This window comes from Balaenoptera borealis (assembly GCF_965194805.1).
Source record: "Balaenoptera borealis genome assembly, chromosome: 15".
Lineage (NCBI taxonomy): Eukaryota > Metazoa > Chordata > Mammalia > Artiodactyla > Balaenopteridae > Balaenoptera > Balaenoptera borealis.
The window spans coordinates 54,730,721-54,742,142 of NC_138871.1; the positions used below are offsets into that span (position 1 = coordinate 54,730,721).

Genomic DNA, 11,422 nt, shown 5'->3' on the forward strand with positions numbered 1-11,422 from the left:
CCCCCTTCTCTGCTGGCGTTGGAAATAGCCGGCTAGCAGCTCCTTTTCCTTAGCAACCCCTTCTTTACGAAAAGCCCCAAACCAAAGTCAGGGAAGCCCTTGCGAGGTTGGTTCCGCTGTTTTCTCTCTTTCTCCAAAAGTCCCGGGAGGGGGCCATGTGCTGCCCCTGGGATGGGCAGTGGGTGCCATCTGTGGGGGCCCAGCCTCAGACTGTCCCTGACCAAGAGTCGGGGCAAAGGCACTGGGTCAGTGTGGGCTCTTTAAAGCTCACCCATCCACCCCTGCTGCTGCCTTCCAGAAAGTCTATCCCAAAGGACTCCAGGCCCACTTTGGAGATGAAAGGAGACATTTCAATAAAGCCCAAATTTCCACAGGTCTACAAAAGTTTTCTCCTCCCCAGCCATGGAGCTTCTATTTGTGCAGGCCTTTCAAGTATGTCTTAGGGGAGGAATAGATTGCATAGTCCATAGATTCCTTGGATTGGGGTGGGGTAGACCCACAGTGTCTGGCACCCTCAGGCCTCTCCAGCAGCTGCTCTGAGCACTGGAACCTGGGGCTGAGATTGTCTTAGGGTCAGGCTGGCATCTGTCAAATCCTGGAGGACCCAAATGCCTGCCAAGTGCTCTGTCCTGTGGCAAAGGCTGTCAGGAAGGGGGCTAGGCAGGGAGGGGCCTGCAGAGTGTAAAGAGACCCTAGCTGAGCTCCTAGCCTCTTTTAGGGCAGGCGCTCAGCTGCCTCTGCTGGCAAAAGGTTCTAGCCCAGACCTGCTAAAACTGGTTTCCTACAGATATGGGGGAAGGGCAGAACTAGTGGCATATGGACACACACCCATGCATTGAGTAATGATGTTACAGGTTTTTTGTGCTTACTCTTTTCATATGGCACACACTAGATTATCCAAGATGGCAGGTACCACGTGTGTTCTCCTGGCAGGTCTGACCCTTGGGCTCAGCACCCAGAGGCCACAAGGAGAGCAACACTAGAAGGGACAGTGAGTCTGAAGCTCCAGAAAATCTGCCTTAGCTGAACATGGGCAGGACCCCGTCCCGAAGGAAGTTCAATCTTGAAGCTCCAAGGGTCCAGGGAGGGGCATATTCCCAGTGGAAGCTGTGGCTGAGGTTGCAGTTTACCCACTTTTTCAAGGTTAGTATTCTTAGACTCATTCCAGCAACAGGGACCTGAAAGATCACGCAGGCCTCATCTAACGGAGAGAATGAGGTGGAGATCATAAACTGGCCCAAAGCCTCACACCAGGAAGTTACTGCCCAGTCCCACTCACCTGCACCAGACTAGGGTGCTCCCCGACAGTTAGGACTTGCTCTTGCCAAGATGTAAGACCGCCATGGCCAGAGGTGGGACCTACCTGCCAGTCATTAATCACGTGGCTGAGGAAGAGGTCTTGGAAAGAGTAGGTTGCCCTTTCTTGGGACGAGTAAGGTGGGCTCTGAACCTCACTGCAGCCAGTGGTAAGTACTTCCTCATGTCTTCCAGAGTCCTCTAAGCCCGACTCTGGGGCAAACAAACCCTGTGTGGCAGCACACGGGACTCCGGATAAAGTGGCCTGGACACAGCAGGGCTCCTCGCAGCAGACTGATGCGGGCTCTGAGCATACCACCTGAAATCCTGCAGGGAGCTGTCCCTGCCACGGGCTTGGAACATGCTTTGATAACCCTGTGGTCTCAATACACCTGGACAGGCCCCCAGAGGCAGAAGTCTCAGGGAGAATCCCAGGGTTCCACTCTTTCATGCCTGCAAGTCCCCCACAGGACTTCTAGAATGCTAGAGCAGGGGGGAAACTTTGGGAAATGTTACTAAGGGTTAGAGGAACAAATAGGAGCCTTGCTCAAAAACACCAAGCAAAGTCACAGCTTGAACCCAGGGTTCCGGACCCCCATTCCAGTGCTCCTAGCACAAACTTCTGAGTAAATTTAAAGGCGTAGGAACCAAGAAATGTGGCCTAGACACAGATTGCACAGTCCTAAGCTGAAGGCAGAGACGGGGCTCTGTTTTGGCTTGAGTCCTGGCACTGGGAGCCAGCGAGGCTCCAGCCTGCAACAGCTCAGAGCCAAGACGGGAAACGGAGGTGGGAAGGACCAGTCGGGGAAGGAGCTAACCCCGGGGCTTTTCAAAACCGTAGAAACAGCCGCAACACCCCCTCTTCCACTCCAGCCCTCCCACCTACTCGCCTGCCCTTCTCCCAGAGAACCAGCGCCACGTGTTTACACACGCGCCGTGACAAAGAAGCAAAAAATAGGATCCCCTTTTTAAGCCCTTCGTTCCAGAGCTCGGCGACCCGGTTCTCATGTTGGAATTGGCCAGAGCCGAGTCCAAGCTGAGAGACCAGAAGGTGGTGGATCTTGCCTCCCCGACCACCCACAGGGGAAGGGCCAAGACCATCCTAGATTCCCTGCCCTCGCATCCCTATGGGCAGACCACCGGCGCTGCCCACCGGAGTCAACTTCCGTGGAGGCCACACGGAAGTGCCGGGAGCTTCTCGGGCCGTGGGACCCGTGGGGTTAAGTCTGAGTCTCCGCCCAGCGAGGAGCCAAGAGCGCTCAGCCGGGCGGTACTGGCCGCGGGGCAGCCGGCCCAGTTAAGAGAAGGAGGAAAGGCGGGATCCTCCAAGAAGTAGATTCTCAAGCGTCCGCCTGTAGCCACTGCCAAATTTTCCTCAGTTCTCTCTCTTACTCCCTCCCCCTCTCCCTCGCGGACCTCGCGGGTCCCTAACTCCTAGGATGGGGGTGGGGCACTGTCAGCAGGAAAAGCCAAATCTTTAAGGGGCGCCCTAGCGCGTCCAAACTCTCCCACCCCACTGGTCAGCTCCTGGGCAGAATCCACCCGGCAAACAGCAGCCCCGGGAGCGGCGTGATGACCCGGGGGACAGCCGGCGCGGCCTTGCGAAAAGCTGGGCAAAGTTTCTTCCCCCTCGTGGCTCCCTCCACCCCACTCCCTCCCCTTCTTCCCGGCACCCCCTTAACGTCCTCCGCCTTCTCTTCTCCCCTCTTCCGTCCCCACTTCGGTCCTCCCCTTTTCTTCTCTGCGCGTCTCCACTCCGCCCCCCCCCACCCCCGCCTCCCGGGTCCAGCTCCTCCCTTGCTCTTTGGGCGTCCGCCCCGTCAATCACCGCCGCCGCTGGCCTCTGCCCGGCCCTCTCCGCCTCCCAGGCTCTTGGAGCGCCTCCGGCTCCCGTCTCGGGCTGCCCTACGCTTTGCTCGGAGCCCGGCGATCTGTCAGCGGAGCAGGCCGGGGGGAGCCGCCAGGCCCGCCGGGCTCGGGTTACCAGTGACTGACAGCGTCTCCATGGCGAATAATTTGACTCCGACTATTGTCTGGCGCGGGCAGGCCCCGGGTCAGATAACCAGACCAATCAGGGCGCGGGCCGCCGCGCCTCATGCCCGCTTAGAATAATATTATTAAAAAAGCAGCGAGCGAGCTAGACGGGAGGGAGAGCGAGCGAGAAGCGAACGAGGGAGCGGCTGGAGGGCGGGAGGGCGCGGAGCATGCGGAGCGGCGTCCCGGGCGGCCCCCGGGCTTGGACGTGGACTCAGGAGAAGTGCGCGGGCGGCGGGGTCGCGGAGCGGCGCGGGACCCGCGGCCGGCTCGGGGACGTCTTGCAGTGACTCGGAGTTCTCCGGGAGCCAGCGCCAGGCCAGGGCCCCCCCCACCCCGCCCGCCTCTTGGCCCGGACGGTCCGGCGGGGAGGCGCCCATGTCGGACCGCGCGGCGCGCTGAGGGCGCGCGCGGGTGGGCGCAACCGGCACCATGTCTATGCTACCCACCTTCGGCTTCACGCAGGAGCAAGTGGCGTGCGTATGCGAGGTGCTGCAACAGGGCGGCAACATCGAGCGGCTGGGCCGCTTCCTGTGGTCGCTGCCCGCCTGCGAGCACCTCCACAAGAATGAAAGCGTGCTCAAGGCCAAGGCGGTGGTGGCCTTCCACCGCGGCAACTTCCGCGAGCTCTACAAGATCCTGGAGAGCCATCAGTTCTCGCCGCACAACCACGCCAAGCTGCAGCAGCTGTGGCTCAAGGCGCACTACATCGAGGCGGAGAAGCTGCGCGGCCGGCCCCTGGGCGCTGTGGGCAAGTACCGAGTGCGCCGCAAGTTTCCCCTGCCGCGCTCCATCTGGGACGGCGAGGAGACCAGCTACTGCTTCAAGGAAAAGAGTCGAAGCGTGCTGCGCGAGTGGTACGCTCACAACCCCTACCCCTCACCCCGCGAGAAGCGCGAGCTGGCGGAAGCCACGGGCCTCACCACCACGCAGGTCAGCAACTGGTTCAAGAACCGGCGGCAGCGCGACCGGGCAGCCGAGGCCAAGGAAAGGTACGAGTAAGTAGAGCTTCGGCGCCAGCTACCCCCGGCTCGAGGGAGGGTGTCCCAGGGCGTCCGCTCAGCCCCTGGAGAGGCTTGAACTGGGCCCGCTCGTCCCAGCAAGGGCCCTGCTGCAGCCTGCTCTGACCCGGACGGCGCTTGCGGGCGACCAGGAGATCGGAAATTTGTCTAAAGCGGGCAGAGCAATCGGGAAGTTGTCAACTAACTCCCTGGTCGCTTGTGAGCAAAAGTGGAGAAGCAGCGACCTTCGGGGCAAAGGCAAGACGGTAGGCCTGGATTCCAGGCAAGGGGCGCACTGCAGGCAAGGCCTGTTAGTCCTCCGAAGGTCGGAGGACAGGGGAGTTTTGGCGAGGACTATTCGGGGGGTGGGGGGTGCGGGGTGCAGGGTTTAGACTGCCTGTGAGAATTCACCAGCACTTCCCAGGGCTTCCCGTCTGCCTCACTCAGCTACAGGCCGTGTGATTAGGGGTCAGGACTGGGATTGGAACTTTCTTGGTACGACCTGGATGTGGAGAGGCCTGGAAGAATTTTCCTTGTCTGGATAGGGGGGTTGATAGGGAAAGTCTTATCGCGCGTTGAAAGGACCAAGAGGTGAAAGGCTTGGGGAGGAAGTGTCAGCTCCAGGAGAGAAGAGAAACACATGTCCCTTTTCCTGCCTCGTTGGACCCAGCAGTCCTTCCCTGGCCTGCCAAGCCCTTAGCTCCTCTCTGCTCAGGCTCTACCCTCTTTGGCAGATAGGTCGGTATGTCTGGGGTGAGCTGAGAGCAGCAGAAGGGCTGGGAGTTGCTTGTCCTCAGGGAAACCAGGACTTGCTGAACTAGCCTTGCAGTTGACCATGAGGCCCTTGTGGCTTTGGCCCCTCAGAACCCCAAATCTGAAGGGGGAGAAGCTGACTGTGGGAACAGAATCAGCCTGAGTGTAAGAGCAAAACGAGACACCTGGGGTCTGTGGTACGGGGTGTGTGCAGCCCAGAGTGAATGGCCAGGGTCAGAGTGCGGATGCTGAACAGTGGAATCAGCGGTGGGAGTCGGGCGGGGGGGTGGCTTCAAGCTGACCTTGGTCTCTAAGACCATGAGGTTGGAGCATCCACAGTTGTAAGGATTCAGCTGCCAGCCCTGTAGGAAGTTCACTTCCAGGAAAACAGAAAGAAAAGGCCCTGGGGAGCCAGTAAAGAGAGAATCTACCCAAGAATTCAAATCTCCAAATCTGGGCAGGGGCTGTCGGTCGGTCAGAGACAGGGCAGGAGGTGGGTTCTCCCTGCTGAGGTCCCCCTCCCCCCAGAATGGCATGCATCCAGAGTCCTGAAGAACTAAGTTCTCAGGTCAGGCCCCAGGTGAGAGCTGAAGAGTCCCTCAGTTTCTGGTATGGTGGAAAAGTCTAGGCCAGGATTAGCAATCCCCTTCACTCTTCCTTCTCTCTTCTCCCAGAAGCTGCCCTCCACACCCCAGCTTCAGGCCCCCAGCTGAAGTTTCTGCTGTGCCACCAGGAAAAGGGAGTCCTGCATCCTTAGGGCCTCGTTCCTAGGCCAAGCAAGGAAAACCCTAACAAGGCCTGCCAGTTTGGAACTAGAGGGAAAAGACCCTTAGCTCCAGGAACCTGTCCCTCAGACAGGGTTTTCCCTCAAGCAGAGAAAAGCGAAGGGATATGAGGACCTGTGAGATCCCCAACCTCAAGTGGACCCTCAGCCTACAATCTAGGGTCCCTGACTCTCCTGGACCCACTTCTCCGCAACAAACCCTGGCTTGAGGAGCCAAGAGTGATCCGAAAACCCAGGCACCTTCTCTTCCTCCCTGTCCCTCTCCCTACAACTCCACTGAACCCTGCCCCCCTGCCCCTCTGCTCTGGAAAAGTTAGCCACTCAGTGGGGGTAGGCAAGGAGGGCAGAACACACGGAGAGCAGAAAGATATTCGTGAGATTAAGAGCAGGAGAGGTGGGGAGATAGAAACGATACAGGGAGACGGTATAAGAGAGAGAAATCGGGTCTGGAGGGACTGAAAGAGCCGGAGCCCAGGCTTGGCCCGCGAAACATGTTAGAAACCGAAAACACCCGCAGGCAGCGCGCGGCGGCTCTGGCTCCGGGCGACGCGGCGCCGAGCAGCCTCGGTTTCCCCGCTGACCCAGCTGCTTTGCTCCTGCACTTGCAGGGAGAACAGCGAGAACTCCAACTCCAACAGCCACAATCCGCTGGCTGCGTCGCTGAACGGCAGCGGCAAGTCTGTGCTAGGCAGCTCGGAGGACGAAAAGACGCCGTCGGGGACGCCAGACCACTCGTCGTCCAGCCCCGCGCTGCTGCTCAGCCCGCCGCCGCCACCCGGGCTGCCGTCCCTGCACAGCCTGGGCCACCCTCCGGGCCCCAGCGCCGTGCCCGTGCCCGTGCCGGGGGCAGGCGGCTCGGACCCACTGCAGCATCACCACGGCCTGCAGGACTCCATCCTCAACCCCATGTCGGCCAACCTCGTGGACCTGGGCTCCTAGAGCCCCGCCTGCCTCGACGCGCTTGCCTTCTGGGCTGGTCGCTCGGGACCTGAGAAGGACCGTGTCCGGAGGGCGCCCCGCGCCGGCGACCCCACCAGGTACTGAAAGACCCGCGCGCTGAGCGGGCAGAACTGCCGGCCCGGGCAGGGCGGATGGCTCTCTGGTTTAGTCTTTGTTCGGGATTTATTTTCAACAAGTTGCTTTGGAGATCCTTTGGAGGCCTGGGACCGGGTCTTGAACCAGGGAAGGGAATAAATTATACACCATTCTCCTACTCTCTCTCCCTGCCTTCTCTTTCCCTCTCTTCTCTCTCTTCCCTTGCCTTCCTTGCTCTTTCTTCCTCTTCATTCCCCTTCCTTCTCTCTTCTTTTCTTTTCTTCTTGCTTTCCCCCTTTTCACTGTCTCTGTTTCCCTCTGTACTAACGGCTTGCCATCTCTCGCTAGGTTTCTATTACTCTATCTCTGTTTTCTGTTTCTCCTCTCCACCAGCCTCCTGCACCTCGCGGGCTGTACCCGTCGGTCTTTCTCCTCGTGCCTGGAGGTCTATTTGCCCTCCCCCCATTCCTCATTTTACGGGGGTGGGAGTGGGAGGGGGAAGAGCAAAGAGAAGACAGGGCCTTTGAACCCGGGCTTTCTCCAGAGGCCCTCCCCCCGGGGTCAGCTGGGGGCTGCAGGTGTCAGCGCTGCCTAGTAACTTAAGTGAAAGAGCAAAGGCGGCGTCAGGGAAGCCCCTGAACGCCCCCTTGCCGCTTGCCCCTCTGTCTTGGTGAGGCCCCGCCACTCGCTCTCCTCTTCCTCCTGGGACTGTGGCCACCGTGCTCCCGGCAGAGCGTGCCTCCCAGCCGCAGACTTGCCATCTCCCTGTTACGCCCTCATGTGAATGTCCTTTGGGAAATATTTCTGCTTTTATTTTATAATAAAATTAGAAATCATAAATATATATATATGGATATATACCACGAGGCCCGCGAGCCACGAGTGCAGCTGTGTCTGATTTCCCTACAGGGACTCGACACCCCGGGTGGACCGTTCTGGGCAGCGAAGCCCCATGAGTCCCAGAAACCGGGAGGCGCCTTCCCACACACACAACGTTTATGAGTCGCAAGGTGAAGGGGCTGAGTACTCTGAAACCTCCTGCCCCAAAGCCCTCTGTCCCTTTTCTTGTCCGGGAAGCTCCCTGCAGGAGCGGGGAAGGGGCCTGTCCCTCGTGGGGACTCCTCTCCCCCCAACAGCCGAGCAGTGCCCTCACCTGCCTCTTTCTTTACCTGGGAATGGGGGTAGGAAATGAGAGGCTGTGTGCGTAACGTGGTTACGTGTGTTTGGACATAACAAGGCTGGGAAACAAGTCGGGCCGTGGAGGTTTCCTGAAGGGCAGACTCCTTAGCGGTGGTCGCCATCCCCGGAACCAGGCACGACGCACTGGGCAGATTCGCTGGCCGAAAGGGCAGCCGCTGGTCCAGCCGCGAAGCCCGGGTCGTGCGTGTGGCCGTGGAACGAAGGTCTCCACGCTCAGAAATCCGTTGGTTTGGCGTGAAGATGAAGGGGCTTGGGGAGAAGGGAAGTCCGGGAGACTCGGGGAGCCGGGCGCGCCGGGCGCGTGTTCTAAATGGGAACAAGCGGACGCCGGGGCTTGGATGGTCAGGCAGGGGAGGCACCTCCGTGCGTCGTGCGCCGTAGGTGCCTCTGCGGCTGTAAATTAACCTAGGGCGCCCCCTCCCCTCTCAGGGATCCAGCCCCCCTCCCCATCAAGCGACAAGTCTAAGCCGGTCCAGGCAGGTCCGAAGCCGGCGGGACTCCTCGAGGAGGAAGTTGAGGCTTTTCCGTCTCAGGTCTCGGTGGCTGTTGGTACCATACACGTTACTCCTCCGCGACCGGGACGCTTCCGACCAGACCTGCCGGCCCTGGGTGGGAAGGGATGGAGGGGAGGAGGCGCTCTTCTGACCCCGTGATCCTGGAGCTCCAGGACCTCTCCGGCACTTTGCGCTGGTGAAATCAGCGCTCGCGGAGAGCACTTCTGCGCGGACTTTCTAAATATCAAGGATTCCTTCCCAGTCGAGACCCGCAGGCACGCGGGCAGCTGGGCGGGCTAACTTGGAGAGGGAGGCTTTGCCTCAGCGTAAGCTCTGTGCTGTCGTGGGGGTCAAGGGAATCCCCAGCAGGATAAGACGGCATTAAGCACCCCACGGCCCCTGCACCCCTAAGAGGAAGTGCAGTCCTGGCAGCTCCTGTGGCCTCTCCTGGAGGCTGTGCTCTCAGGGGACAACTCAGGTCTTCCTGGACCCGAGGGGCCCCACCCTCCCTGACTGGCGGGGTGTAGAGCCTGCTACTGTCTGAGGGTCCAGAGAGGCTCAAGGGAGCGAGAAGCTGCATTGAGTCAGCCGAGCTGAGCCGACAGGCCCGTCCTTACTTCTCGAAGGGAGGAAACACAGTAGTCCCTGGAGCCCACATCTCCCCTACCTGCCTCCTATTTTCTACACTCACAGTCACAGGCAAACAGGCTCTATACCAACTTTCACAAGGACGCGTACACATTTATCATTCGATTCACTGTGCCGGGCACTGTGGGTAGCACAAAAACACTCACCCACTCACACTTGTGGCCACACGGGGAAATATCATTCTCCGTCACACATATGTTCACACACACAAACAAACACACATAGACACTCAACCCATTTTTACAGACACACAAACACATGCACTCAGGTGAAACACTCGCCTGCACGGATGTAAGGGAAATACCTACACAAATGAGCCCCTCCCTCATCCTTGTACTCACACAAACACAAACCTCTGCTTCTCCCCAGAAGCCTTCAAACCCACCCTCCCACCGGTGCCCCAGTGAGCAGCCCGTCCCAGCCCATGGACCTGCTGGGGCCAGAACACAGCCTTGAAGCCCGGCTGGCCGGGAAGGCCTTGGCTCCAGGCAGCTGTGGCCCAGAGAAAGAGATGGTCCTAACCCGAGGCTGCAAACGGTCAGGGACCCCACCCTCGCTCCAGAGGTCCAGGTGGAATCAGTGGAGTTTGCTGGGAGTTCTCACTTGCCAGTAGGGGGCGGGGTGCCTGTCCTGGAGCTTTATTCTGGCTTAGTGGCGCTACTTGTTGCAACTTCCCTCTTTCCCTCCCCCTTGGAAAGCTAACTCCGAAAATATTTATTTAAAAAGGGAAACTATGCAGAAGGTCTCAAAATAAACCCGAGCAGCTACTCACCCACTGTATAAATCTATACAAGCCAATCCTCCATTCCACACTCCACTAGACCGACCACGCCAACTGGACGTAACTTTTGCACAGATGTTGCCAGGTGAATGCAGCTATTCCCCGTCGGTGTTCACCAAACAGTGTTCCCAATGACTTGTCATCCCTCCCCTCTGCCAGTAGCCACTGAAGCCGAGAGTTTTGCTCAGGCCACCTGAAGGGACGCAGCAGCTAGAAGCAGGAGTCTCCCTCTCGGCTTCCCTGACCATGTTCACCTTTCATTTATTCCCAGCCAGGTCCCATACACATGTACCCTCCAAGGTAAAACCCTAACGAAGAAGGTAGAACCCAGCCCTTGAGGGCAGCTGGCCGGCTCATCTGCTTCGGGGCTGTAGAAGCCAAGGGCTACTGAAGGCAGACGGGAGCGTGAGGGCTAGCTGTGCTCCCCGCGCAGTCTCCTTCCTCACCCCACACTCAGCACCCCTCTCCAGGCTTCAGGTCAGGCCTGGACCTGGTGTCCCTCCTGCGAAGAGCATCTCCAGGGAGTGGCCTAAGGAGCAGGTGGTGATGGCCTGCCACACAAGAAAGGTTCAACAGAGCCAGGGAGATCTGGGGAGAACACCGGTCTACTTGGTCCTCAATTTAACCCAGTCCCTGTTTAACACCATTTTGGCCCCTGAGAGAAGCAGGGACCAGCCGAGTGGGCGCACCAGAGTCAGGACACAGGGAATTTGGCCTCCTGGATTCCACCAGTGCCCACCTCTTGCTGGGATGCTGCCGGGCCTCCGGACAGGAAACTTGTGAATGTTTTTGTATTGAGGGGCGGGTGGAGAAGGACAGAGGAGGGCTTGGGCTCATGACTGGGCTCCTTCACTCTCTCGTGTTCCCCATTCCAACACTACGGCTTGGGTACCCTGGGCACTAGAAGCTGCCTAGGGACGCTGGAGAGGGAAGCGACCCAGTGCGTGAGGACGTACTGGGAGATGTGAGAAGGCATAAGAGAGTGTGTGCATGCAATAGGGTGAAAAACCGCGCTGGTGTGAATAGGTGGGGCCGACATGTGCATTGAGGCCGTGGCTCTTTTTGAGTACAGAGGTGTGTGGGTGAGCCAGTGAGCTGACCAGGGCACTCGGAGGAGCCCGGAATGCGACTTGTAAAGGAGGCGCCTGGGGCTGGAGGAGAACCAGCCTCTCCTCTCGCGCCACGGGAACCCAACCCTGCACGGATTTTTCCTGATTCCTGATTCCTGGAGCCGCTGCTGGACGCGGGCAGGGTGAGCAGGGAGGAAAGGAGGGTCTCTGGGTCGCTGCTGCTGGGGGACGTGCAGTGGAGCCCAGAAAGATCTCGAGTCCCTGTGTCAGGGTCAAGGCCTCGAGAGTCGCCTCGCAGGAGTCTCTTCTCGAAACTCCGTGGGTTC

General features: G+C 59.2%; 1 protein-coding gene across 3 annotated transcripts; it reads left to right on the forward strand.

The window, feature by feature from the left end:
- The first annotated feature begins 3,113 nt into the window (after nucleotides 1–3,113).
- SIX2 (SIX homeobox 2) lies at nucleotides 3,114–7,747 on the forward strand. Of its 3 annotated transcripts, none has more exons than XM_082357299.1 (2): nucleotides 3,114–4,322; nucleotides 5,759–6,469. In XM_082357299.1, exons 1-2 carry the CDS (start codon nucleotides 3,763–3,765, stop codon nucleotides 5,853–5,855), a joined length of 657 nt encoding a protein of 218 aa, XP_082213425.1. In that variant the 5' UTR covers nucleotides 3,114–3,762; the 3' UTR covers nucleotides 5,856–6,469. The 3 variants fall into 3 exon arrangements, with proteins under 3 accessions (XP_082213425.1, XP_082213423.1, XP_082213424.1); XM_082357297.1 differs by lacking the exon at nucleotides 5,759–6,469 and adding an exon at nucleotides 6,477–7,747 and having other exon boundaries at nucleotides 3,131–4,328; XM_082357298.1 differs by lacking the exon at nucleotides 5,759–6,469 and adding an exon at nucleotides 6,477–7,747 and having other exon boundaries at nucleotides 3,134–4,322.
- The last annotated feature ends 3,675 nt before the right edge of the window (nucleotides 7,748–11,422 follow it).